The 27,433-nt window shown below is 38.9% G+C and overlaps 1 protein-coding gene across 1 annotated transcript in view; it reads right to left on the bottom strand.

Moving 5' to 3' along the window:
• The window catches only part of KDM5A (lysine demethylase 5A), a 108,770-nt gene that overhangs the window by 5,965 nt on the left and 75,372 nt on the right, over positions 1-27,433 (bottom strand). The window contains exons 20-27 of the mRNA XM_003273672.4: positions 22,748-22,886; positions 20,591-20,770; positions 19,510-19,671; positions 17,164-17,715; positions 16,650-16,793; positions 6,733-6,892; positions 5,260-5,480; positions 2,394-2,804 (exon numbers count right to left, since the gene is read on the bottom strand). Coding sequence (XP_003273720.1) covers positions 2,394-2,804; positions 5,260-5,480; positions 6,733-6,892; positions 16,650-16,793; positions 17,164-17,715; positions 19,510-19,671; positions 20,591-20,770; positions 22,748-22,886 — 1,969 coding nt within the window. The remainder of the gene's footprint in view (positions 1-2,393; positions 2,805-5,259; positions 5,481-6,732; positions 6,893-16,649; positions 16,794-17,163; positions 17,716-19,509; positions 19,672-20,590; positions 20,771-22,747; positions 22,887-27,433) is intronic.

Below are 27,433 nucleotides of genomic sequence, written 5' to 3'. Positions count from 1 at the left end.
ACACGTTATAGAAATATAACACTATTTTATATAAACTAACAACATAGGGTAGGGCACACATTGCTCACCTTTATGTATCTTAACAGTTCAAAACAGACATTTTCTCTGAGCACTCAGCCAAATCTCCTTTTGCTCCATCAAAATGTAGATGATAACTCTAGATTTTGTTTAAAGGTTTTGTTTAAAAAATGCCTATAATATTGGGAGCAAATCTCACAGTTCTTTCAAAAATAATGATCACATCTTAGCACTTACGTTGCATTTTTTGGTTAACAAGTACTTTCATAGAGATTGTTTTCTCTTATCATCATAACCCTTTGAATAGGCAGGGCACCTGTTAATTTGACAGTTTCATAGTAAATGAAAAAAAAACCGGCCTTCTTATATTGCTATAAGAAGACAACAGGAATAATGGATGAACTGAATCCTATTTAAATGCTGAGCAGAAGGGAGGGGAAAGATTAAGTGATAAGGAGAAAGAGCACAAAATAAGACAAAAGGCTCATGATAGATACAAACATTATAGAAAGAATGACAGGAAAGTTTAAAAAGGAAACATCCTACCTTGCTGCTAGTCTTTAAACTACCATAAAATTAAAGAAGAAAAGGGAGAAGGTTCTGCCAATACTGCACTGCTACACTTTGATACCCAAAGAGAGAGTTAACTCTTCATCAGCCTCTTTAATAAACAAACTCAGATGGAAATAAATTCAAAATTAAAGATAAAAATAATATGCACATATATATGTATTAAAATGCTTTAAAATGTTTATAATATAGTAGGATGCTTATAAAATGAATAGACGCAAGTCAGTAAACAGTCTGACAATGATATAAAACAAACGCCATAGAAAAGAAATTGGAAGGAAACATTAAAATATTCATAGCTGTCTGCCTTGGAAGATTAGACTATAGGATATATATTTTACTATACACATTCCAAAAAATGAACAGAATACCCCAATACATCTCATTTAAATATGTGTCATTTAGTTTTGGAATGTGTTTTTGTACTTACATCTCAATTACCAATGGGGTAGAGAGGTGTTAGTGGAGAGAACCTGGTCTGACAGCCAGGATCTAGGGTTCCACTTTTGGTTTTGCTACTGATTAGCTCTGTAACTTTGGTCACATAATTATCTTCCCTGAGTCCTGGTTGCATCATTTGTAAAATGAGCAGCCTGAACAAGGTAACCTCTTGGTCCCTTGAAGCTCTAAAAATGTTTAAGTACTTCATTGAAAAAGTGAGGGCATAACCTATAGGGAACAGTGATGCAGTTTTATTTACTGTTTATATTTTCAAACTGAGGCACTATCAGAATTCTAAATATCAAATAGTATAATGAGCATAATAAAATTAAAACTACAGATTTATCAATATTCTTGATAAGAGCCATAACAGGTGCCTCCAATCATTTAAACAACTGGAATTTTTCATAAAGTCTGACTATTACTCTCAAAAGTTCATACTGTCAACATTATATCTAAACAATGGCCATAAGAGAATTACTACACTTAAAATTTAGGGTTGGAAATTTTAAAACAATGCTTTTTTTTGAGACAGAGTTTCGCTCTTGTTGCCCAAGCTGGAGCACAATGGAGCCATCCTGGCTCACTCCAACCTCTGCCTCCTGGGTTCAAGCGATTCTCCTGCCACAGCCTCCCAAGTAGCTGAGATTACAGGCACACACCACCACACTCTGCTCATTTTTTGTATTTTTAGTAGAGATGGGAGTTCACCATGTTGGCTAGGCTGGTCTTGAACTCCTGACCTCAGGTGATCCGCCCACCTCGGCCTCCCAAAGTGCTGGGATTACAGATGTGAGCCACACCTTGCCTGGCCTAAAATAATGCATTTATAGGTTTGAATTATTTGTTGCAAAAAATTTGAAGAAAATCATATTCCATTTAGGAGAGTGCTCACAGGTCTGAGTGTAAGATACGGACTAAAAGTTTCAAGTCTTTGGAATACCATCTTAATGCAATTTGCCACAGCTCTTACAATACTGGCCCAGGATTTTTTTCAGCCCGTTGTGACTATCTGACAAGGTATTTAGTTCTCTGAGTCACTTTATAGGGAAGGCACAAGATTATTCTGAAACTTGTTATGCCCACTGCATATGAAATGCACTGTTTGCCAGGGAATGTCACATAGCTTCTCTCTGCTCCTGTCTCATTATGTTATTAAGCATATGATTTTTAAAATACAACACTTCTACTAGGCACACTAAGAGCCTCATTATTCAAAACAGTTTATAGAAATTGTACAAAAGATATTATGTTGGAAGTCCAAATCCTAGAATCAAAAACTTACTATACATTGATAACAAACATGTCTCCACAACTGTTGTTCCTTGACCTCTCATGCTTGACTATAAATAGTTGGAACTCACCTTGTCCTTACAGGGCCTTTGGCAGTTCTGTGCTGCGCATACAGCATTCTCATCATCAGACTCCTCTGCTCCTGACCAGTCATACTTTGAGGGGATGTCCAGCACCTTTTTCTCTCTTTTCTTTTCAGTGCTCTCTTTCACAAGTTCAACTTTGGCTGCAGCAGCCTTCTCCTTCTTTTTCTTTCTCTCTTCTTCTTTTGCTAGTTTCTTGGCCAGTTTATTCAGCTCCTTTGATTTGTCTGCACTTAATTTTAATTTCTTCTTTTTAGGTTTGTCCATTTTCTTTAACTCCTTGGACTTCTGTTTTCCTTCTCCAAAAAGCTGCTCTACCTTTTCTAGTTTCCGTTTCCGTTTCTTCTCTGAAGAGTCCTTTCCTTTCACTTTTAATGGTTTCTCTTCCATGCTGTCATCCTTCAAAAATATAAATTTAGGAACAATTTTAAAGCAAGACAGTTAAAAAACAGTATTACTCTCTTATACGAGGTACCTAGAATAGACACATTCAGAGAGACAGAAAGTCGAACAGAGGTTACCAGAGGCTGAAGGGAAGAAAAAATGGAAATTTGTTTAGTGGGTATAGTTTCTGCTGGGGATAACTAAAAAATTCAGGAAATGAATAGTGGTAACAGTTGCGTAACACTGTCAATCTACTTAATGTAACTGACTTGCCTACCTAAAAAGGGTTAAAATGGTAAATTTTATGTTATGTATATTATGCTACAATAAAAAAGATTTATGGGCCAGGCACGGTGGTTCACGCCTGTAATCCCAGCATTTTGGGAGGCCGAGGCGGGTGGATCACTTGAGGTCAGGAGTTCGAGATCAGCCTAACCAACATGACGAAACCCCGAGTCTACTAAAAATACAAAAATTAGCTGGGCGTGGTGGCACATGCCTGTAGTCCCAGCTACTTGGGAGGCTGAGGCAGGAGAATGGCTTGATCCCAGGAGGCGGAGGTTGCAGTGAGCCACGATCAATCCACTGCACTCCAGCCTGAGCGACAGAGCAAGACTCCATCTCAAAAAAAAAAAGATTTATGTTATCCTAAAGATATTTAAAAGACATTTTAAGAAGGCAAGTATACTATTCAATGAAGATAACAGTAGAAAATCACAAGTCCGAAATGAAATATTTAACTTATATTAGCTTACTAGGAGAAAAAGGGCACACAAAAAAAATCAGTGTTAGCATAATATATTAACACAGTCTGTAGCATCTCTATTAGAGATGAAAATACACACAAAAAGCAAACTGTACTACATTATGTAATAACTTTTGGGGTCTTCAGGATAATAAAAGTATTGGTAGTTATTTTTAAAAAGTCAGAAAAACATAAAATTGTATCCATGATCTCATTACACAGAATATATAGTGACTGCCAAGGCCTAGAAAACAGTTCATGTGACAAAGCAAAAAAAATTGTCATTTTTGTTTTCAGCTTTTTAATATTGTTGCTAGTATGTGCCAATGTAATAAACATTTAAAATTTTAATGGTAAAAGTGTATCTAGTAACAGAAAGGAGGAGGCATCAGAGAAAGAAATACTGAAGAAACATAACATAAACCTAATAATTCCCTTGAGAACTCATTTTTCTATAGATTTGACACTTGAAAATCTTTGACAGGAACCTAAGAATCAGCAGAATCCAAAAGAACACTGGATTATAAGTGCCTTAAGTCTATTACATCTTGAACAGGATATTTAACCTCTTAATACTTTGTGCTTCCTTATCTGTAAAATAAAGAGGATTGGGTAAGATAACGAATGTGAAGAAAATGCTTTGTAGACTGGAAAACACTATCTAAATTAGGCTACGCAGATCTGACTTCCAAAACAAAAACGAACTATAGTACGCTAAATATATCTGTATCAACTGTTGGTGACATGGTACCATTCCATTACATGGAAAGAAGGAAACTAATGAAAAGAATACTCATGAAAACTAATGAAAAGAAAAGAGTCAAATGGCAGAATTAGAATCCAGGTCTCTTTATTTTTTTACTGGATGTGTGACCTTAATTTTCTACCTCTCATACTTACTTTCTTCATAGGCAGAATGGGTAAAATACTTGCCCTCTAGCTCCCCTACCCATTCCTCTTCAAGACGGTGGTGAGAGGACCAAATGAGCTCATGGATATGGTATCATCATCTCATCAAATGAGCTCATGGAACTGCTATGTAAGTGTGATATATGAATGTGGACCTTCTCTCCCACCCAGTCTTCTACTACTTAACCATCCCTGTGCTTCTTTTTTATAGCCACTATATATTCTCCCCTATCTCTGAGCCCTCCAATAATGGGAGTCTGGGCTAAAGAGGTTGTTCTAAACTGGATGATTATCAATCTTGCCCTTCCCTGCTTCTTTTTAGCAGAAATGGCCTTTTTTTCCAACTTAGATACTACCTAAAAGCTTAATAAAGAAAACCGTAAATCAAATCTCTGGTGTCCTACAAGAAGAAAGGAAACGAAAGGGGAAAGGGCAAAGGGGAAGGAAAAAGGAAAGGAAAAAGGAAAGAGGAAAGGAAAAAAGGAGAGAAGAAAAAAGAAAAGAAAAAGAAAGGAAAGGAAAGGAGAAAAGAAAAAGAAAAAGAGAGAAAGAAAGAGAGAGAAAAAAAGAAAAAGAGAGAAAGAGAGAAAGAAAGAAAGAGGGAGGAAGGGAGGGAGAGAGGGAGCGAGAGAGGGAGGGAGGGAGGGAGGCAGGCAAGCCAGCAAGCCACAAAGCCCAATTTCTTTGGCTGAAGTGGGAAAGTAGGCCAGCCAGATTACTGCCCTCAGCCATCCCTTTGCCAATATTCATGATACCTCTAAGGAACCTAGGCATTCTAGTTTTTAACCACTGTTTAAATAAGTATTAAATCCACACCTCCATGATATGCAAGAATCTGTCTTCAGAGGGTGGATGTGTGGCCTGCAAAATCCGCCATATGTGTTGAGTTTCGTCCAGAGATACTTCCAGGAGATCTCCAACCATCATAAGTTCTTCCAGTTGTGCCTTAGCTCCAGGTGACAACTCCAGCACTGGAGGTTCCAAACTTCGGGGCACCAAAGGGCTCTTCCGAGGTTGTTTCCTTGGGGTGCTAGAGCCTTTCCCAAAAAATACCATAAAACAAAGCAAAAAAAATTAAAACTGTGGAAAAAACATGTTTTCAAAGTAAATATTGAGAATAGCCCCCCATCCCCCAATACTAACTTCAGATATCTGGATTCATTATATCAGTATGAAAATGTAAACAGAATTAGAAACAAATACCGACCAAAAAGATGAACAATTCCAAGGCCCACTCTAAAAAAAAATGGTTTGGGGTTATTAATAAAAAGCAGTTCTTCCAGCCGAGTGTGGCGGCTCACACCTGTAATCCCAACACTTCGGGAGGCTGAAGCAGGCAGATCACCTGAGGTCAGGAGTTCGAAACCAGCCTGACTAACATAGTGAAACCCCGTCTCTACTAAAAATACAAAAAAATTAGCCAAGCGTGGTGGCGCATGCCTGTAATCCCAGCTACTCACGAGGCTGAGGGTAGGAGAATCGCTTGAACTAGGGAGGGGGAGGTTGCAGTGAGCCAAGATCACGCCATTGCACTCCAGCCTGGGCAACAAGAGAGAAACTCTATCTCAAAAAAAAACAACAACAAAAAAAAAAAACAGTGGTTCTTTATCCTGAACGTTAATCTCTGCTGAGTCTTTATCGTGTGGCAAGGGGAGCGAGCAACCAGAATCTCTCCATTTTAGAGTATACCAAAAGATTAAGCATTTAATAACGCATTTGGCTGCCTTATATAAATAACTGGTTATCTTTCTAATGAACAGACAATAATACACAGTTCCATAAAATCCTGAATTTTATTATAAAGAGATAAACACCCTCCATCTTCCAGAGTTGTGACCTAAAGTAATGTGACTTGTTTTTGCTGAGGGAGAGAAAAATTACATCACAGAGAAAATCACCCTCCAAGGAAAGGAAGAACTTTCTAACAATTAAAGTTACCCAAAACCAGAATAAATATGCTTAAAAAGCAGCAGTTCCACAACACCTGATAATGACCAAATAGAGGGTGAAGGACTACCTATCTGGGATTTTCTAGAATGGGACTAGACGGCCCCTAAAGTTCTTCTAATTAGGACTCTAAAATTCTTTGTAAGTTTTCAGATTGTGATGACAGAAAATGCAAACAGGGATTGGCTTTTCCAAAAGAAAACAGCATTTTCAGGTTCCATTAGTATTTCATGGCCAACCATTGTACTCCACTCAAAATGGATTCACAGTCTTGATTAACACAATGTTTTTTCTCATTGGTTTTCCGCTTATCTTCCCCACAGTTTTTTAAAGGAGTAATACCTTGAGAACAACTCTTAGAAGCAGAAGAATAAGCATGCTCTGCACAAAATGAAGGTGCTGTCCACATGTGGGTCACCACCTCCTCAGATTTGATGGGAATCTCTTCATCACAAAAAAGATTGGGTTCAAGACTACTAGAGGACTTCACACTGGCTGTGTCCTGAAGAAGAAACAAGAGAAGTATTCAGAATTAGAGTTATTTAACTTATTTTATGACAAGGCCCAAAATGGAGGCTTTCAGGTTAAAGCTTCTAATATACTAAAAATATGAGACTGAAATTAAATATCTGATGTTAAATAAGACAGAAAATGTCCATTGGGGAGAAAAACTGTAATTGTGGCAGGCCAGGTCTCCATTAGCAATCAGAACAGTTTCTACTAACACATTACTATAATTCTGATGAATGTGTAAATTAAACAGTAAAGAACTGGAGAAAACTACTGCCTTCCTACAAGGGCTGAAATGTGAAAACAAACTCATTAAGATTTTCACCTGGGTTTTCTCAGACCCTAAAGCCTGATAAAATTATGAAGGTATTCTTACACACACCTTGTACCAGGGCCCACTTAAGATTAGGAAAATTTTCCAAGTCTCTAGAGAAAGCTTTCCAGACCCTGGACCCTACCTAAAGATTAGATACAGCTTGAATGAAACATTCTGGCTTGTAGGTGCACCTCCCACACACAGACATAGAGTTTAGAATGAATACAAGGCATCGAAAAAAACTTGTAACTTTTAGTTGGTCTGGTGAGTTACTCCATAACCAGTTGCAGAAATTAACTTCCTTCTTTCCCAGTCAGTCTGTATCTCCTTACTGGACTGAGAGAAAAAGCAGCTAGACCTCGTTCTGTCCAGAACATAATGATGACAGATTCAAGACAAAAGAGAGTGTTAAAGTCAAAAACAATCCACAGAGATAATAAACCTACAAAAAAACTACTATTGCTCTCTAGATTCCTCCTCTCTGGGCAGGGCATCTCTGAAAAAAAGGCAGCAGCCCCAGTCAGGGACTTATAGATAAAACCCCCAGCTCCCTGGGACAGAGCACCTGGGGGGAAGGGGCAGCTGTGGGCGCAGCTTCAGCAGACTTAAATGTCCCTGCCTGACAGCTCTGAAGACAGCAGCAGATCTCCCAGCACAGCATTCGAGCCCTGATAAGGAAAAGACTGCCTCCTCAAGGGGGTCCCTGGCCCCCGTGCATCCTGACTGGGAGACACCTCCCAGCAGGGGTCGACAGACACATTATACAGGAGAACTGCGGCTGGCATCTGGCCAGTGCCCCTCTGGGATGAAGCTTCCAGAGGAAGGAACAAGCAGCAATCTTTGCTGTTCTGCAGCCTCTGCTGGTGATACCCAGGCAAAGAGAGTCCCGAGTGGACCTCCACCAAACTCCAGCACACCTGCAGCAGAGGGGCCTGACTGACTGAAGGAGAACTAACAAACAGAAAGGAATAGTATCAACATCAACAAAAAGGACGTCCACTCAGAGACCCCACCCGAAGGTCACCAACATCAAAGACCAAAGGTAGATAAATCCATGAAGATGGGGAGAAACCAGCACAAAAAGGCTGAAAATTCCAAAAACCAGAACGCCTCTCCTCCTCCAAAGGATCAAATCTCCTTGCCAGCAAAGGAACAAAACTGGACGGTGAATGAGTTTGACGAATTGACAGAAGTAGGCTTCAGCAGGTGGGTAATAACAAACTCCTCCGAGCTAAAGGAGCATGTTCTAACCCAATGCAAGGAAGCTAAGAACCTTGAGAAAAGGTTAGATGAATTGCTAACTAGAATAACCAGTTTAGAAAAGAACAAATGAACTGACAGAGCGGCAAAACACAGCACGAGAACTTCATGAAGCATACACAAGTATCGATGGCCGAATCGATCAAGCAGAAGAAAGGATATCAGAGATTGAAGATCAATTCAATGAAATAAAGTGAGAGGACAAGATTAGAGAAAAAAGAGTGAAAAGAAATGAACAAAGCCTCCAATAAATATGGGACTATGTGAAAAGACCAAATCTACATTTGATTGGTGTACCTGTAAGTGACGGGAAGAATGGAACCAACTTGGAAAACACTCTTCAGGATATTATCCAGGAGAACTTCCCCAACCTAGCAAGGCAGGACAACATTCAAATTCAGGAAATACAGAGAACACCACAAAGATACTCCTCGAGAAGAGCAAACCCAAGACACCTAATTGTCAGATTCACCAATGTTGAAATGAAGGAAAAAGTGTTAAGGGCAGCCAGAGAGAAAGGTCAAGTTATCCACAAAGGGAAGCCCATCAGACTAACAGTGGATCTCTCGGCAGAAACCCTACAAGCCAGAAGAGAGTGGGGGCCAATATTCAACATTCTTAAAGAAATGAATTTTCAACCCAGAATTTCATATCCAGCCAAACTAAGCTTCATAAGTGAAGGAGAAATAAAATCCTTTCCAGACAAGCAAGTGCTGAGAGATTTTGTCACCACCAGGCCTGACTTACAAGAGCTCCTGAAGGAAGCACTAAACATGGAAAGGAACAACTGGTACCAGCCACTGAAAAAAACATACCAAATCATAAAGACCATCGACGCTATGAAGGAACTGCATCAACTAATGGGCAAAATAACCAGCTAACATCATAATGACAGGATCAAATTCACACATAACAATATTAACCTTAAATGTAAATGGGCTAAATGCCCCAATTAAAGACACAGACTAGCAAATTGGATAAAGAGTCAAGACCCACCAGTGTGCTGTATTCAGGAGACCCATCTCACTCGCAAAGACGCACATAGGGTCAAAATAAAGGGATGGAGGAAGATCTACCAAGCAAATGGAAAACAAAAAAAAAAAGCAGGGGTTGCAATCCCAGTCTCTGATAAAACAGACTTTAAACCAACAAAGATCAAAAGAGACAAAGAAGGGCATTACATAATGGTAAAGGGATCAATGCAACAAGAAGAGCTAACTATCCTAAATACATATGCACCCAATACAGGAGCACCCAGATTCATAAAGCAAGTCCTTAGAGACCTACAAAGAGACTTAGACTCCCACACAATAATAATGGGAGACTTTAATACCCCACTGTCGATATTAGATCAATGAGACAGAAAATTAACAAGGATATCCAGGAACTGAACTCAGCTCTGCACCAAGCAGACCTAACAGACATCTACAGAACTCTCCACCCCAAATCAACAGAATATACATTCTGCTCAGCACCACATCATACTTATTCTAAAACTGACCACATAATTGGAAGTAAAACACCCCTCAGCAAATGCAAAAGAATGGAAATAATAACAGTCTCTCAGACCACAGTGCAATCAAATTAGAACTCAGGATTAAGAAACTCACTCAAAACCACACAACTACATGGAAACTTAACAACCTGCTCCTGAATGACTACTGGGTACAAAATGAAATGAAGGCAGAAATAAAGATGTTCTTTGAAACCAATGAGAACAAAGACACAACATACCAGAACCTCTGGGACACATTCAAAGCAGTGTGTAGAGGGAAATTTATAGCACTAAATGCCCACAAGAGAAAGCAGGAAAGATCTAAAATCGACATCCTAACATCACAATTAAAAGAACTAGAGAAGCAAGAGCAAACAAATTCAAAAGCTAGCAGAAGGCAAGAAATAACTAAGATCAGAGCAGAACTGAAGGAGATAGAGACATGAAAAACTCTTCAAAACATCAATGAATCCAGGAGCCGGTTTTTTGAAAAGATCAACAAAATAGACTGCTAGACAGGCTAATAAGAAAAGAGAGAAGATTCAAATAGATGCAATAAAAAATGATAAAGGGGGTATCACCATCAATCCCAAGAAATACAAACTACCAGCAGACAATACTATAAACATCTCTACACAAATAAACTAGAAAATCTAGAAGAAATGGATAAATTCCTGGACACATACAGCCTCCCAAGACTAAACCAGGAAGAAGTCGAATCCCTGAATAGACCAATCAAGTTCTGAAACTGAGGCAGTAATTAATAGCATACCAACCAAAAAAAGTCCAGGACCAGACAGATTCACAGCTGAATTCTACCAGAGGTACAAAGAGGATCTGGTACCATTCCTTCTGAAACTATTCCAAACAACAGCGAAAGAGGGAATCCTCCCTAACTCATTTCATGAGGCCAGGATCATCCTGATAACAAAACCTGGCAGAGACACAACAAAAAGAGAGAATTTCAGGCCAATATCTCTGATGAACATTGATGTGAAAATCCTCAATAAAATACTGGCAAACTGAATCCAGCAGCACATCAAAAAGCTTATCCACCACGATCAAGTCAGCTTCGTCCCTAGGATGCAAGGCTAATTCAACATACGCAAATCAATAAACGTAATCCATCACATAAACAGAACCAATGACAAAAACCACATGATTATTATCTCGATAGATGCAGAAAAGGCCTTCAACAAAATTCAACAGCCTGTCATGCTAAAAACTCTCAATAAACTAGGTATTGATGGAATGTATCTCAAAATAATAAGAGCTACTTATAAACCGACAGCCAATATCATATTGAATGGGTAAAAACTGGAAGCATTCCCTTTGAAAACTGGCACAAGACAAGGATGCCCTCTCTCACCACTCCTATTCAATATAGTATTGGAAGTCCTGGCCAGGGCAATCAGGCAGGAGAAAAAAATAAAGGGTATTCAAAAAGGAACAGAGGAAGTCAAATTGTCCCTGTTTGCAGATGATTGTATATTTAGAAAACCCCAGCGTCTCAGCCCAAAATCTCCTCAAGCTGATAAGCAACTTCAGCAAAGTCTCAGCAGACAAAATCAATGTGCAAAAATCACAAGCATTCCTATACACCATTAACACACAGAGAGCCAAATCATGAGTGAACTCCCATTCACAACTGCTACAAAGAGAATAAAATACCTAGGAATACAACTTACAAAGGATGTGAAGGACCTCTTCAAGGAGAACTACAAACCACTGCTCAACGAAATAAAAGAGGATACAAACAAATGGAAGAACATTCCATGCTCATGGGTAGGAAGAATCAATATCGTGAAAATGGCCATACTGCCCAAAGTAATTTACAGATTCAATGCCATTCCCATCAAGCTACCATTGACTTTCTTCACAGAACTGGAAAAAACTACTTTAAATTTCATATGGAACCAAAAAAGAGCCCACATTGCCAAGGCAATCCTACAAAAATAGAACAAGACTGGAGGCATCATGCTACCTGACTTCAAACTATACTACAAGACTACAGTAACAAAAACAGCATGGTACTGGTACCAAAACAGATATATAGACCAATAGAACAGAACAGAGGCCTCAGAAATAAGATCACCCATCTACAACCATCTGATCTTTGACAAACCTGACAAAAACAAGAAATGGGGAAAGGACTCCCTATTTAATAAATGGTGCTGGGAAAACTGACCAGCCATATGCAGAAAGCTGAAACTGGATCCCTTCCTTACACCTTATACAAAAATTAACTCAAGATGGATTAAAGACTTAAAGGTAAGACCTAAAATCACAAAAACCCTAGAAGAAAACCTAGGCAGCACCATTCAGGACATAGGCCTGGGCAAAGACTTAATGACTGAAACACCAAAAGCAACGGCAACAAAAGCCAAAACAGACAAATGGAATCTAATTAAACTAAAGAGCTTCTGCACAGCAAAAGAAACTATCAGCAGAGTGAACAGGCAACCTATGGAATGGGAGATAATTTTTGCAATCTATCCATCTGACAAAGGGCTAATATCCAGACTCTACAAAGAACTTAAACAAATTTACAAGAAAAAAACAACCCCATCAAAAAGTAGGCAAAGAATATGAACAGACACTTCTCAAAAGAAGACATTTATGCAGCCAACAAACATACGAAAAAATGCTCATCATCATTGTCACTAGAGAATTGCAAATCAAAACCACAATGAGATATCATCTCACACCAGTTAAAATGGCAATCATTAAAAAGTCAGGAAACAACAGATGCTACAGAGGATGTGGAGAAACAGGAATGCTTTTACATTGTTGGTGGGAGTGTCAATTAGTTCAACCACCGTGGAAGACTCTGGCGATTCCTCAAGGATCTAGAACTAGAATTACCATCTGACCCAGCAATCCCATTACTGGGTATATACCCAAAGGATTATAAATCATTCTACTATAGACACATGCACATATATGTTTACTGCAGTGCTGTTCACAATAGCAAGGACTTGGAACCAACCCAAATGCCCACTAATGATAGAATAGATAAAGAAAATGTGGCACATATATACCATGGAATACTATGTAGCCATAAAAAAGGATGAGTTCCTGTCCTTTGCAAAAGACATGGATGAAGCTGGAAACCATCATTCTCAGCAAACTAACACAAGAACAGGAAACCAAACACCGCATGTTTTCACTCATAAGTGGGAGTTGAACAACGAGAACATATGGACACAGGGAGGGGAATATCACACACCGGGGCCTGTCCCAGGATGGAGGCCTAGGGGAGGCAGAGCATTAGGAGAAATACCTAATGTAGATGACGGGTTGATGGGTGCAGCAAACCACCATGGCACGTGTATACCTATGTAGCAAACCTGTACGTTCTGCACATGTACCCCAGAACTTAAATAAAAAAAATTATGGTTAAGTAATCTACCTTCTATAGTCTACAACCTATAATAACTCCTATACCAACAAGTTAAGGAGGGGAAGATAAATTTAGATGTGACAGCTTAAGGACACAAACCATTTAATCCTCTCTAGAGGTTTTCAAACCTAGAATCTTACCAATTGCTCTTACTTAATACAAGTATATATCTGACTGACAATATACAGATTACAGTAAGTCTTCATGTAATGTCATCAGTAGGTTCTTGGAAACTGACTTTAAGCAAAAGGAAGTATAGTAGCAGGTCTTTGAATAAAGTTGTTTTCATTTCATTATAACAGTGATGAGGGGGAAAATAAGTTCAGCTTGCAGATCAGCTTGGTACTGCCCATTAATCTCATTGTTTCACTTAAAGTCCTTGGAATGTTAAGTGAGCTCTGATTAGGTCTCAGATGATTCTCCTTGAAATTAGTTTCCACAAGCTCACCCACATAGACACAATCCCAAAAGATGCAGGACAGACTTTGCTTCATTAAATATGTACCTCGTAAGTAATGATTTTCTGGATGGTAGCTAAGATAAAATGACTGATTTTATTTTACTGAATAATTATCTACCCCTCTTCCTAAACCAAGAGGGGGCTCTTCCTCAAGCAAGAATACTAAGTTCAAAGTATTTTAAGTATGAATTTATGGTCACAACAGAGGACATCACACAAAGGAAAAAACCACCAGGCCAAATGCAAATAAACTGGCAAATAAAATTTTCATTATGCAATTATCGCTTGCTCTGTGGGAAAATGCTCAAGAGTATTGGCTTTTGTTTTTTTTCATTCAAAGATATCAACATCAAAGTAAATTGGCAGGGGTATAGCTCAGTGGTAGAGCATTTGACTGCAAAGTAAATTTGAACTTGAATTACCATAAGTCTTGCCACCATTCTTCTCTTCTCAGCTGTCAAATACATTGCTAACACTAGAAAATCCATAATCTTATTTTTCTACCCTGCCAATACCCACTCCAAAGAGACAGTAAGCTAAGATTCTCATATAAATTCCTCCAAAAAAATACTCCATCCAACCATATGAAACTACAGTTGTGATCCCTAGTCCTGAAAATCATCAATACTTGGGATGTTTTCATAGGTTACCAGTCTGCTTTCAAGCAAAGCCCATCATGTTAAGCAATTGTAGAAGAGTGGCTAATACTTAATGTGCTAGAAAGGAACCACCAAAAATATCAAAGGCCTCTAACTAGGGTAAACAGGTGATTCCAGTATTCAAGGAAAAAGCTAATTATACTTGGCATGGGTTGCATTCCTTTTCAGCTGCTCCTAGTCACCCTATATACAACTTCGTAAACAAAGATAGTCATTAACTTCTGGATAACAATGTGCTTAAGAATACACCGCTGTGTGTGGTATAAGCTAGTGTACCTTTCAGCAGACTGCCCATGAATTCTTCATAATGGGATTTAGCAGTACACTAAGATAATATTCAAGAACTGTAGGCAACTGTAATGCCTCTTTTCTTAATAATGACCCTCAAACAGCTCTTGAAAATCAGTGCAACAAAACTTGGCCATCTGTTCACAAAACTTTCAAAATTGAAAAATAATAATCTACCATATAATAAGACATTTTAATATGAAAAAAGAAGATTATTTGAATAGTCTAATTCAAGTTTCAACTGTTTTCAAGTCTTTAAGTTACATAACTGGAAATTCCCATTTCTGTCTTGAGAAAAAATATTTCCCAGCAGAGGTATCTATGAGCATCTATGATGGATGGTTTTAATTTTACATCCTAGGAGTTTTAATGCTGATGAGATTAATGAGCAGTACCAAGCTGATCTGCAAGCTGAAAAGACAAATAAAAGATAGTGAAGGGTAGGAAGAGAATCTCCCCTTGTTCTTTGGAAGCAGCCTTTTATATCAGAGTAGGAATTCTCAGGTTACAAGAATAGATTCTAAACAAAGCAACTAAGAATCACATAAAACAAGTCAATGGATTGACTGTAATCTGGCAGGGTCTCTGCCTAATCACATTGTTATTACTAGGTTAAAAAGCAAAGGGCTTGCACCTGACAAAAAGGGCTAATGAAAAGCCAACTGGATCCAACACAAAACAAACCTGTCAAAACCTTCTCTTCACCACCAGTAACGTGTCATTACCAAAATAATCACATTGATGGTAAATAATTTGTTGTATCTGCAACTGGAACTCAGCAAATTCTAATCTGGGCCCAAGTATTACATTACCCATCTCTGAATATGACCTTCTATCTAGCACCATCCAGACAAGAAAGCAGAGCAAAAGACTCTTGCAATGGAAGTGTTTTTTGTTTTTTTGAGACAAGGTCTTGTTGTGCTGCCCAGGCTGGAGGGCAGTGGTGCAATCATGGCTCACTGCAGCCTCGACCTCCTAGGCTCAAAGCAATCCTCCCACTTCAGCCTCCCAAGTAGCTGGGACTACAGGTGCATGCTACCACACCTAACTAATTTTTGTATTTTTTGTAGAGATGGGGGTCTCGATATGTTGCACAGGCTGGTCTCAAACTCCTGGGCTCAAGTGATCCTCCCACCTCAGTCTCCCCTAAATTGTTAGGTTTACAGGCATGAGCCACCACACCAAGCCTAGAACGGAATTCTTAAAACTTAACTGTATACAGACTTTAACAACTCAAAGAAAAAAATCTGAAAAACTGAAATTGTCCATGAAAGCTTTATATAACTTAACGCATTGTTTTTCTAGTTCCTCTAAGCCATAAGGGACTATAAGATGAGGAAAACAAATACAGATTTTTTAATTCTATTTTTTAAAAATTGTTTCAGGCCTGGCGTGGTGACTCAGGCCTGTTATCCCAGCACTTTGGGAGGCCAAGGCAGGCGGGTCACTTCAGGTCAGGAGTTCAAGACCAGCCTGGCCAACATGACGAAACCCCATCTCTACTAAAAATACAAAAATTAGCCAGGCATGGTGGCATGCACCTGTAATCCCAGCAACTTGGGAGGCTGAGGCACAAGAATTGCTTGAACCCAGAAGGCAGAGGTTGCACTGAACAGAGATTGCGCCATTGCATTCCAGCCTGGGTGACACAGCAAGACTCCACCTCGAAAAAAAAAAAAAATTGTTTCAGCAACCTGTAATGTTTTGAGTTTTGAAAAAATGCTATGACTAAAAACTCAGAACAGATAAATGACTAGTTTTCTCTTTCACTTTCAGGCCTCAAACATCACTGTTCAATAGCTTTTTTTCTTTTTTTAAACAAACCCAATGATCAGGTATGTACCCACACAGCTTGTCCATGTAACTACCTTCATGTCGTAGCCATATGTCTCTCGAACGTCTTCATCAGAGTCTGTTTCTTCGTCATCATAGTCCATTGTTTGTCGAGGAGAAGATGACACACTGCTCACCATCCGGTTAAAAGCAGACTGCTGGAAACTAGGTAAGTGTCCCTAAACAACAAAGAATTCCAAGATGAACAGCAAGACATGCTAAACAAACAGGGTAATTAATGTGTGCTTAAGATCACCAAAATGTAATGAATAAGCAAAGTGGCTAACAGAGTTCTTCAACAGTTAGTACAAATCAAATTATTTGATTATGATGCCAAAGTCCACCTGAATGATATTCCCAGGAATATTTCACTAAGTACATATCCAAAAAAAGTGCTATAGTGTATGTTGAAGGAGAATGCAATGGATAATTGCTGACAAGTTACTGTTATTTTCCTAATCAATTGGTAATGGTAAGACAGACTCAATTTACTGTTTATACACTGACATATCCCATGAAATAGAAAAAGAATGTAAATCCTCAACTTGCCTGTAAGTCTGGATTGGCAGCTGCTTTTTGGAGTTCTGCACTGATGATCTTTTCAGTTTTTTCTCGAGCTGCCTGTTCCACCATACGCTGGCTCAACACAGATAGTTTGGCCAGGGCAGAGGACAGTTCATCTGTGGCTAGAGCCTGCCGTGCTCTATCTTGCCAACTCATAGCACGTTCTGTCAAACACTGTAGGGCCTCTCCTTCAGGCAACCGCACGGGCAACTTCTGAAGGGATACCAGGAGTGACAGAATAGTCTCTAGCCTGGGCCTTCGAGACCGCATACAAAGAGGGCAAAGGAATTTTACTTCTTTAGCTTGCCAGCTAGATCCTTTTTTTTGGGAACTTGATTTAGGAAGAGGAACACAGCTGTTATGGAACCAGTCTTTGCAGAGCTCACACTGTAGCATAAACCCACTGGCTGTCTTGCGGCAAATGCAAAATTTTACTTCTTCTATGCGGTCCACCATTGTCATCTTGGCTAGGTTGGCTGCTCTGAGAGAATGCATGGCTTCAATCTCTTTTTGCTCCCGTTCTTTGAAAACTGCCACCTGTACAAGACAAACATTTAATTGAAAAGAGTCACTGCAATATACCCCCAAAATACCAAATCCTCAAGGCTGTGGGATCTTTCTCCCAAGTTATCAGTTATAAACAGTTTCCTAAAATGCGGGGCCCCTGGCAGTTTCCATGCAAACATTCCTCATCTGTGAAATGGGCAAAGTGCTATCATATTTGATCATGTACATCAGTACAGTACTTTGGCCTCTTCTGTAGGGTGCAGTACAAAGATGGCATGGCTTGAAATCAAGCAACCTGGGTACAAAGCCTGGCTCTTGTACTTTTAGACTGTTAATATGGGGCACAAGTTTCAGAACCTCCATTTTCTGAAAAATGAGAATACTACCAACCGTATTTTGCTGTTTCATGGATTAAATAAGATAACATGAAAGTGCCTAACCTGGTACCTTGCACAAGGTAAACACTCAATGAAGCATTAGTTTCCCATCCCCTCGTAATTCATTCCCTGGGGCAAGTCATACACAAATTAATTTATTTCTCTCTAGAAGGCCTCTTCATGTTTAAGTAGAATTACAAAACTTGATGATCAATTGTAACAACAGAGTTTTATGAAACTCATTTTAACAAAGTAAATAAAGGCAAACAAATTTAATTATCAATACTGTCAGTGCATTTTCTTGTTAAACTACTGGCAGCTTTGAAACAATTTTGAAATAATTTCCAGTCCTACTTGTCTAGCAAGATTGACTTGTTAGGCAGGCTCTCTAATCAGAGATCATTTTCATTGGCTTCAAAACAGAATCATTTGTAGGCAGAAAGAACTATATCACATGCAATTCCCTACGTTTATTATCCAGATTCGTATTTATTTTCCATTTCCTCAGGCTCCTAGTAATCTTAACACATTCCTCCTATCCTCCAAAAAAGCATAATTCTCATCAACTACAAATATTTTAACACTCATTAAGAGATGGAAATCTGTAGCCTGGTATAATTCCTTTGAAAAACACAATAGTAATAAGAGTCATAAAATGCTTATATTAAATTCTAACCCAGTAATTACATTCCTAAGAGTCAAGTCTAGGAAATTTAAAAGAAGGAAAAGGTTATACAGAGAAGTTCATTTTATTACTTACAATAAGAAACTTAGTAACAGTCAAAATGCTCAAAATTAGAAAACTACAGCAGGTCCTCAAATAACATCTTTATGTTCAGTGTAGTTTCATTATAATACTGATGAGAAAAAAATCGATTCCTGGCCAATGCCAGTCACTCACTAATTTACCAAAAACTGGATAATTATCTCGTTTTTATTACTCTTTCTTAAATGTATGTTTAGCTCAAATTTTCTCAGTGTTTAATATCAGAAGTGTTTGGAGTCTTTATTTTAAAAGTCTGATGATGTTTTTGTGACCAGAAATATGCTGCAGGAACTTAACTCTTGTTTATATCAGTCTGTAGTAAAAGTGGGTTCATTATACATTGCTTCGCTTAAAGTTGCAGTGCAAGAAGCTATTGATAAAATTAAGTGAGGACTTACTGTACTCAGCAAACTATGGACAACTTGATGGAACAGTAGACAACTATTAAAACAACAGTAAAGAGCAGAGGTATGGAACAGACAATTTTGGGAAAAGAGCAGAATACTAAACTTTTTGTATATCTTGATTATAAATATTCACTTTTAATGTGAAATATGTATAATCATAAAGCCAAAGTATATGAAAATAACAAGTTAAAAACACAAAAACTGTGAGTCTGCTAATATCTTTACAGAGTTTTGTATTCACCAAGCAAACTCAAGACGCTAGGTAATTTCTCACCACCATGGCTGTATCTCTGGTTTCCTCTAATCCTTCCTCCAGATCGCTCAGAGGCTCCAGGTCCAGATCCTTTTCTTTTTCTTTTTCTATTAGTTCTTTTGCTTTTTTCCTCCTATTTTTGCCACTCCCATATACACCAATGTCAGTCCGGGGGCTCAGCACCTACAAAATGAAACCACCGTTATAAACTCTGGTTTTTAAAAAATCTTAAAAGTAAAAATAATAAAGGAACCATTTGTTGACCGTTCGACCATGTCCCAGCCACTTTCTTAAGGACTTTATACACATGATCTAATTCATTCCTCACAACAACCCTACATAGTAGGTATTAGTATCTACATTTTATAAACAAGAGAAACTGAGGCTCAGAAAGGAAATAACTTGCCCAAGGACACAGGGTTAGCAATTAAGGAGTCTACTTTCAAAGCTGAAAGGATCTTATTCCAAAGCCTTTGCTCTTAACTGCTATGTTCAACTGCTCAAGATGAAAGGGACAATGAGTATACAAATTTGTGCTTCGGAGAAATAAGATCTTTCAATGATAGGCTGGAAGTAGTGGCTCACACCTGTAATCCCAGCACTTTGGGAGACTGAGGAGGGCAGATCACTTGAGCTCAAAGGAGTTCAAGACCAGCCCAGGCAACCTGACGAAACCCCATCTCCACCAAAAATACAAAAAATTAGCCAGGCATGGTGGAGCATGCCTGTAGTCCCAGACACTTGGGAGGATGAGGTGAAAGGATCATTTGAGCCCAGGAGGCGACAGCTGCAGTGGGCCGAGACTGCACCACTGCACTCCAGTCTGGGCGACAGGGCAAGACCCTGTCTCAAAAAAACAAAAAAAAAACGATTTCAATGACTAGAGTCCAATAACAAGCCAAGGCTGACTGCTTTTTCTAGGGACAGCACAAGATTAATTGGAAATGAATCTGCCCAAGGTTCTAGATTTCAAGTCAACATCTGGTATTACCTAGTAAGAATCACTTGTATAATGGTAATCAGATAAACTGAAAATAACCCTCACCAATACTATTACTACTTAAATTATCAGCTGCTTATGAGAGTGCTGAAGTTCAAGTACCTGTAACAACGTATGGCTAGAATTCTTCTTAAGAAAGGTACGCCCAGTCCGTTCTCTCCATGCTCGTGCTGCTGCTACCTGTGATTCCACTTGCGGCAGTGCTTCAAGCCGCACAGGGATAGGGCGTCCTTTCGCAGACAAGCTCTCAAGCTGCTCCAAATAAGCGTAATTGCTGCCACTCTGAAAAACCAAAGTAGATTCTCACAATTTGAGTTCTCTTACGGGGTTTGGCAATATACTGGTGAAAGACCTTACGAAGTCTAGTGTTAGTTCTTTTATTAAATATTATTCTTTGAATGTAATTCCATCTCTTGAATTAATATAACTTCCAACGTCCTATTTTTTAAAGTTTGTGTAAATTATTTTTTTAATGAACATGTCATCAATGATGTTATTTCTTAATTAATGAGAGTAGCAGTAGATATCACAACCAGTTCACAGACATATATAAACACAGTTAGCAGGCCAGGCATGGTGGCTCACACCTGTAATCTCAGCACTTTGGGAGGCTGAGGCAGGCAGCTGTCAGGAGCTCGAGACCAGCCTGGCCAACCTGGTGAAACCCCACCTGGTAGAGAGATAGCCCTTTGAAATTACAGAGGAAACACATGATAGTTACCTATACTTATTGACTTAGTCCTTCAATTCTAAATAAAACGGCCAATTAAAGATTCTCAGACATTCGAAGACAACTACTACTGCCTGAGCCAGGTCAAAGACGCATCAAACATAGAAGCTGTCCGGATAAAAATAGAAATAATTCAAAAAAACAGAAAAGAAACAGTGGCAGCTAAGCAGGTCCGAGAAAAACTCAACAGAAAAGAAAGCAAAAGAGAAGACACGCAGGCCAGGCGTGGTGGCTCACGCCTGTAATCCCAGCACTTTGGAAGGCCAAGGCAGGCGGATCACCTGAGGTGAGGAGTGCAAGACCAGCCTGGCCAACATGGTGAAACCCCGGCTCTACTAAAAATACAAAAATTAGCTAGGCGTGCTAGCATGCGCCTGTAGTCCCAGCTACTTGGGAAGCTGAGGCAGGAGAATTGCTTGAACTCAGGAGGCAGAGGTTGCAGTGAGCCAAGATCACACCACTCCAGCCTGAGCGACAGAGCGAGACTGTCTCAAAAAAAAAAAAAAAAAAAAAAAAAAGAACTTGACACCCAGAATACGTTCCTTTTGGGGGCAGCAGTATAGTGGAAGTTGGTTTTCTTTTTGAGTACAGTTCTATAATTAAGAGTATTTATATACTTAACACTGTAAGTGCTGCTTAACAGTTTTTATGATTCAAGTACACTTTTATCTCTATCTAGCACTTACTTCATTCTGTTTTAAATTACAGATGTGTAAAATACGTCTCTCCAACTAGAAAATATGCATTTGGAAGCCTCTACTTTTATACCCTATTTTATACTGTAAGTCCTATTTTTATACCCTTCCCTTACATGCCTGCTCCCAAACACCTAGAATAGTAGCAAAAGTACTGTGGTGCTCAGTAAATGTTAATTTCATTTTCTTTTTCTGCCTCTAATTTTAAAAGTAATTCATACACATGGAAAAAAATTTGAAGAATACAGTAAGTAACAAATTCCCTACTGCTAAAGAGTTAAATAACTAATTCCATCATCTTTCATAGCAAGGAGTCAATAAAAACAAGTAATATTTAAGTAGGTAATAATTCTAAATTATAAAATCAGACAAAAGAGTAAGTGAACTTTACTAGAATTATTTTATAGATGCTCCTCAACTTACGGAGGGGTTATGTCCCCGTCGTAAGTTGAAAATATAATAATTTGAAAATGCATTTAAAAAAATTAACATATGAAACACAGCTTAGCCTAGCCTACCTTAAAGGTGTTCAGAACACCTACGTCGGCAGGACTGACTGGGAGCTGTGGCTCGATGCTGCTGCCCAGCATTGTGAGACAGTGTCATACCACATATTGCTAGCCTGGCACAAGTTCAAAATTCAAAATTCGAAACACAGTTTCTACTCAACGCATATCACTTTCGTACCATCATAAAGTCAAAAAATCACAAATCGATCTAAGTTAGGGATCGTTTGTATTAGGATTTTTCTATTCTAAAGAATTAACAGTTTAAAAGATTAATCCATGAAACAGGCATTACCCGATAGGTGGGATAATCCAAAAGCCTTCTTACCTGAATAGCTTCCACTTTAGCTGTCCATTCTCGAGCCTTTTGTAAGGCTTCTTTCAAGGACAACACATTGGGTAGAAAGGCTGGAATGTTCTTGGCTTCATTCACAATGCTTTCTAAACTTGCCACACTGTGCCGTGGTCTAAAAGAACAATAAAAACAGAGTAGGATGCATGAGAAATCAACATTTAAATAACATTTCAGAATGTTTAGAGAACGTTCATTTACATGATTTCACTGAATTCTTACCACAATCCTATAAGGGAGGCAAAGCAGCTAGTATCTTTCTTTTCCATCTTACAGATAAGAAAACTTTATAGATAAGAAAATGTATAAACATAAGTTTATAATAAAATAAAATATAAATTTTTGTGGATAAGAAAACTTTAACTCAAAGAAAAGTTATTTTCCCCAGTCATTTAGTGTAATAAAGGACACATCTGAACTACTGATTCAGAATGAGGGTCAGATCCATGATCCTTTCACTATACTAGACTGTCTCTACTCTACTTCTCTACAGTACCTGAAATTGTCAGAGATGCACATTTGATAGCAATATAGAAAACAATAGACTAGAAATCCATTAATGTTGACAGTGTACATTTAAAGTACATTCATTAATATTAGTTACACAAAGATGAATAAAGCATAGACCTTACCCTCAATGAATCACAATACAAGATAAGAATTATGCTTCGGCCGGGCACAGTGGCTCAAGCCTGTAATCCCAGCACTTTGGGAGGCCGAGGCGGGTGGATCACGAGGTCAGGAGATCAAGACCATCCTGGCTAACATGGTGAAATCTCGTCTCTACTAAATATACAAAAAATTAGCCGGGCGCTGTGGTGGGCACCTGTAGTCCCAGATACTTGGGAGGCTGAGGCAGGAGAATGGCGTGAACCCAGGGGGCAGAGCTTGCAGTGAGCGGAGGTCGCGCCATTGCACTCCAACCTGGGGGACAGAGCAAGACTCTGTCTCAAAAAAAAAAAAAAATATATATATATATGCTTCTACTGGGAACTAAAACCAAATTACTATAAACTCACTGTTACGGGAGGCAGTGATTAATTCTGCCCAGGAGAGTTGAGAAAGGCTTTGAAGTAGGCCTTAAATTAGTATCATTCTGTCCAAACGAAAAGTTAAAGAAGTTAAAGAAACCAGGAATATAATGAACAAAGGCATGGAGAAACACTTAAAAAGCATTCATAGTTCAGTTTGCGATTAGGGGACAATGTGGAGGGTTAGAGGCAGGGGATGGGTGGAAAGAGTGGGGCAGGAAAAAGGAATTTGGCAGGAAGAAAGATGCAGAGTCCTGAGAGCCACGGACTTCATCAGGTAAAGCAATGGGAAGCTACTGAGGCGGAAATCCTTCATCATCCACGAATCCTACCATGTGTGAGGCACTGTTCTAGGTCCTGGAAATTGCTCATGAGCAAGAATGACAGTCCTTGCCTCACGAAACCGTTCATTTATTTATTTTTTGAGTCTCGCTGTCACCCAGGCTGAAGTGCAGTGGTGCAATCTCAGCTCACTACAACCTCTGCCTCCTAGGTTCAAACGATTCTCATGCCTCAGCCTCCCGAGTAGCTGAGACTACAGGCATGCACCACCTTGCCCAGCTAATTTTTTCTATTTTTAGTAGAGACAGGGTTTTACCACGTTGGCCAAGCTGGTCTCGAACTTCTGGGCTCAAGCGATCCACCCTCCTCAGCCTCCCAAAGTGCTGGGATTACAGGCGTGAGCCACTGTGCCCAGCCTCATGAAACTTTTTAATCTTATGAAGATTATTAATAAGGAGTTTATGATGCTCTGTGGTAAGTGTAATGATAAATGAAAGTAAAAGTGCTATTGGAATACACAGTAAGAGAACTTAATTGACTTGGCAGGGAAAGAAGACTTCCCAAAAGTGATGTCTACGCTTTCTCATCCTTTCTGAATAAGACTTAATCAGGAAAGCTGGGGCCAGGGGCAGGGTAGGGTTGGTAGACGTACACCATAGGAGATGGGCTGAAAATAAGAGTGCTCCACAGGAGAATAAAATAAACATGCACAAAGATGCAGAGAAAGAACACAGATGTTTGAGGAACTGACAGGAAAAATCACAAAGTTTGGAACATAGAATACAGGAGGAAGAATGGCAAAAGATAAGACTAGATATATAATTAAGCAAGAGGCTAGATGACAGATGGCCTTATAAATCAGGTGAGGGAATTTGGACTTCAACCTGAGGGCAACAGAAAACTAGAGGATTTAAGTAAGGGAGTGAAATTTACACCTGTATTTTAACAAAGTACTAGTGGCAGTATAGAGAATGAATTAGGGAGAGGTAAGACAAGACAGATTCTGCTGCTGTGATCGAGGCTCGCTATGACAGCAGCTGAGTGGAAGAAAAAGAAGGAATAATCCTACAAGCAGTCCAAGTGAAAAGATTCTTTCCAAAACAGCAGAGAGAATGATATATCCAAAGTACTAAGACAAAATAATTGTCAACCAGTAATTTTACACCTATCGCAAAAAGTCCTTCAAGAATGAGGGTAAAAGGCTGGGCACAGTGGCTCAGGCCTGTAATCCCAGCACTTTGGGAGGCCGAGGCGGGCAGACTGCTTAAGGTCAGGAGCTCAAGACAAGCCTGGCCAACATGGCGAAACCCCGTCTCTACAAAAAATAAAAAAATTAGCTGGCCATGGTGGCATGTACCTATAATCCCAGCTACTCGGGAGGCTGAGGCACGAGAATTGCTTGAGCCTTGGGCAGTGGAGGTTTCCATGAGCCAAAATGGCACCATTGCACACCCCAGCTGGGCAACAAAGCAAGTCTCCATCTCAAAAAAAGGCGGGGCGGGGGGGGGGCATGAAAAAGAATGAATATAACATAAATCCATGGCAGACTTAAAAAAAAAAAAAAAGAATCAAAGTGAGAAGCATTGGGTAAATATAATCAGCATGACTGAGTTTGAGGATAAAGAAGAAGGGAAGAGTCAAAGCTAACTACCAAAGTACCTGCTTGTTCAAATGAGTGAAAGATGGTATAATTTAAAGAATAAAGAAACAAAGGAGGAGGATATGGGAAGACATTAATGAGTCAAATTTTGGATACAGGGAATTTCAGGTATCTGTGGGACATCCCCTGGAATTATCTAACAGGTGGATGATATTTATGAAAGAAATCTATATTATAAATGAAGATTTAGGAGTTACTCAGTATAAAGAAGGCAAACAGAGCCAAGAAATTAAATGAAATTTCCAGAGAGACTGTACAGAGTGAGAAAAGAAAGGCATCTATGCCAGAATCTCAAGGAAAACCATTATTTTAAAGGTAGAGAGAAGGCCAAAGGCAAAGAAAGAATCTCAAGAAAATAATGGTAAGTAGTTAATAACCAATACTAAGAGATAAGGAAGATTAAGGATGTGTTTCAGAAAGATAATTCTGACAGAAGTTAGAAGAGTCTAACTCCCACTATTTCCGCCAACCACATAATCCTCTACTTCTTTACCAGTTTTGCTTTTTTCATGACACTGATTATTTGAAATGCATTCATTTATTTATCTCTCTCTCTACTAGAACGGTAGCTCCATGAAAGCAGAGATCTTTATGTGTCTTGTTCACTACTGTCTACATAGCATTTAGAAATAGCACCTGGCATGTATTGATACTTACCAAACTCAAATATCAACGTAAAATACAAGAGGACTACAACTAGGTCAGTGACAATGAATTTGAAAGAGAGATATGAAAGACATTTTGGAGACAAAATCATCAGAACCTGGTGACTGATTAAATATCAGAGACTGGGAAAACAAAGTTTTTAACTATTATTACCAACGGAATTTCATTTGGTAGCCTACTACCAGTTGCATCACGTATATCAAAATCATAATTTTACATTCCAAAGTTATTTAGCTTTGTCCACTTAATATGTTCCCACCTCCTGGAACTGTCATTAATCTGAAGACACTGAGTAATATGAATAGTTCCAATAGGAAAAGCTATGAATAAATTTTAGTATGTATTCTGCATGGCATCTGGATAGCAAAATATCCAGTGTACACAGAGGCTTCTCAGAGCTGTGCTAATTAAATCACCTAAATATTTTCTTACCAAAATGCATCCAAAGTAAGTGGCTGGCAAAGTAGTTAAGTACACAGAGATATTGAAATGAAGTGGAAGATGCTTTAAATTTCAGTTGTGTCACTCAGTAACTACGTGATCTCTCCATGCACCCCAGTTTCCTCATCCTCACAATAGAAATTATATAAATGTTAATCTTAGCTGCTAGAGAAATGCTTTCAGAAAGAACACCACCGTTAATTATCAGCCAAATTTCCTGATACAGTCAGATATACACACTTTATTTAAATCTCATTAAGTCCAACGGGGTGCTGACGCTAATACAGCCACTCAACATTCTCCTCCTGCCTGATTCTCATCTCCCAATACTTTTTGACATAAATCCTCCACTCCAGGGAAACCCACTTACTTTCTGTCACCTGAACACACCCTAAATATTCCTTAAACTCAGTTTCTGGCATTTTTCTTACCTCTCTTCCACTTCAATCCTACTCATTCCTCAAGGCTCTACCTAAGTTATTTTTCTCTGAAGCTTCTCTACTGACCACCCAAGCTCACCATGATCTTCCCTCTCTGAATCCCTGTAACATTTTTCCTTACCTTTCAGTTAACATTAATAAC

Source organism: Nomascus leucogenys, chromosome 23, assembly GCF_006542625.1.
Source record: "Nomascus leucogenys isolate Asia chromosome 23, Asia_NLE_v1, whole genome shotgun sequence".
Lineage (NCBI taxonomy): Eukaryota > Metazoa > Chordata > Mammalia > Primates > Hylobatidae > Nomascus > Nomascus leucogenys.
Note: the sequence above shows the minus strand (reverse complement) of the source record. Positions and strands in the feature narration are given on the sequence as shown.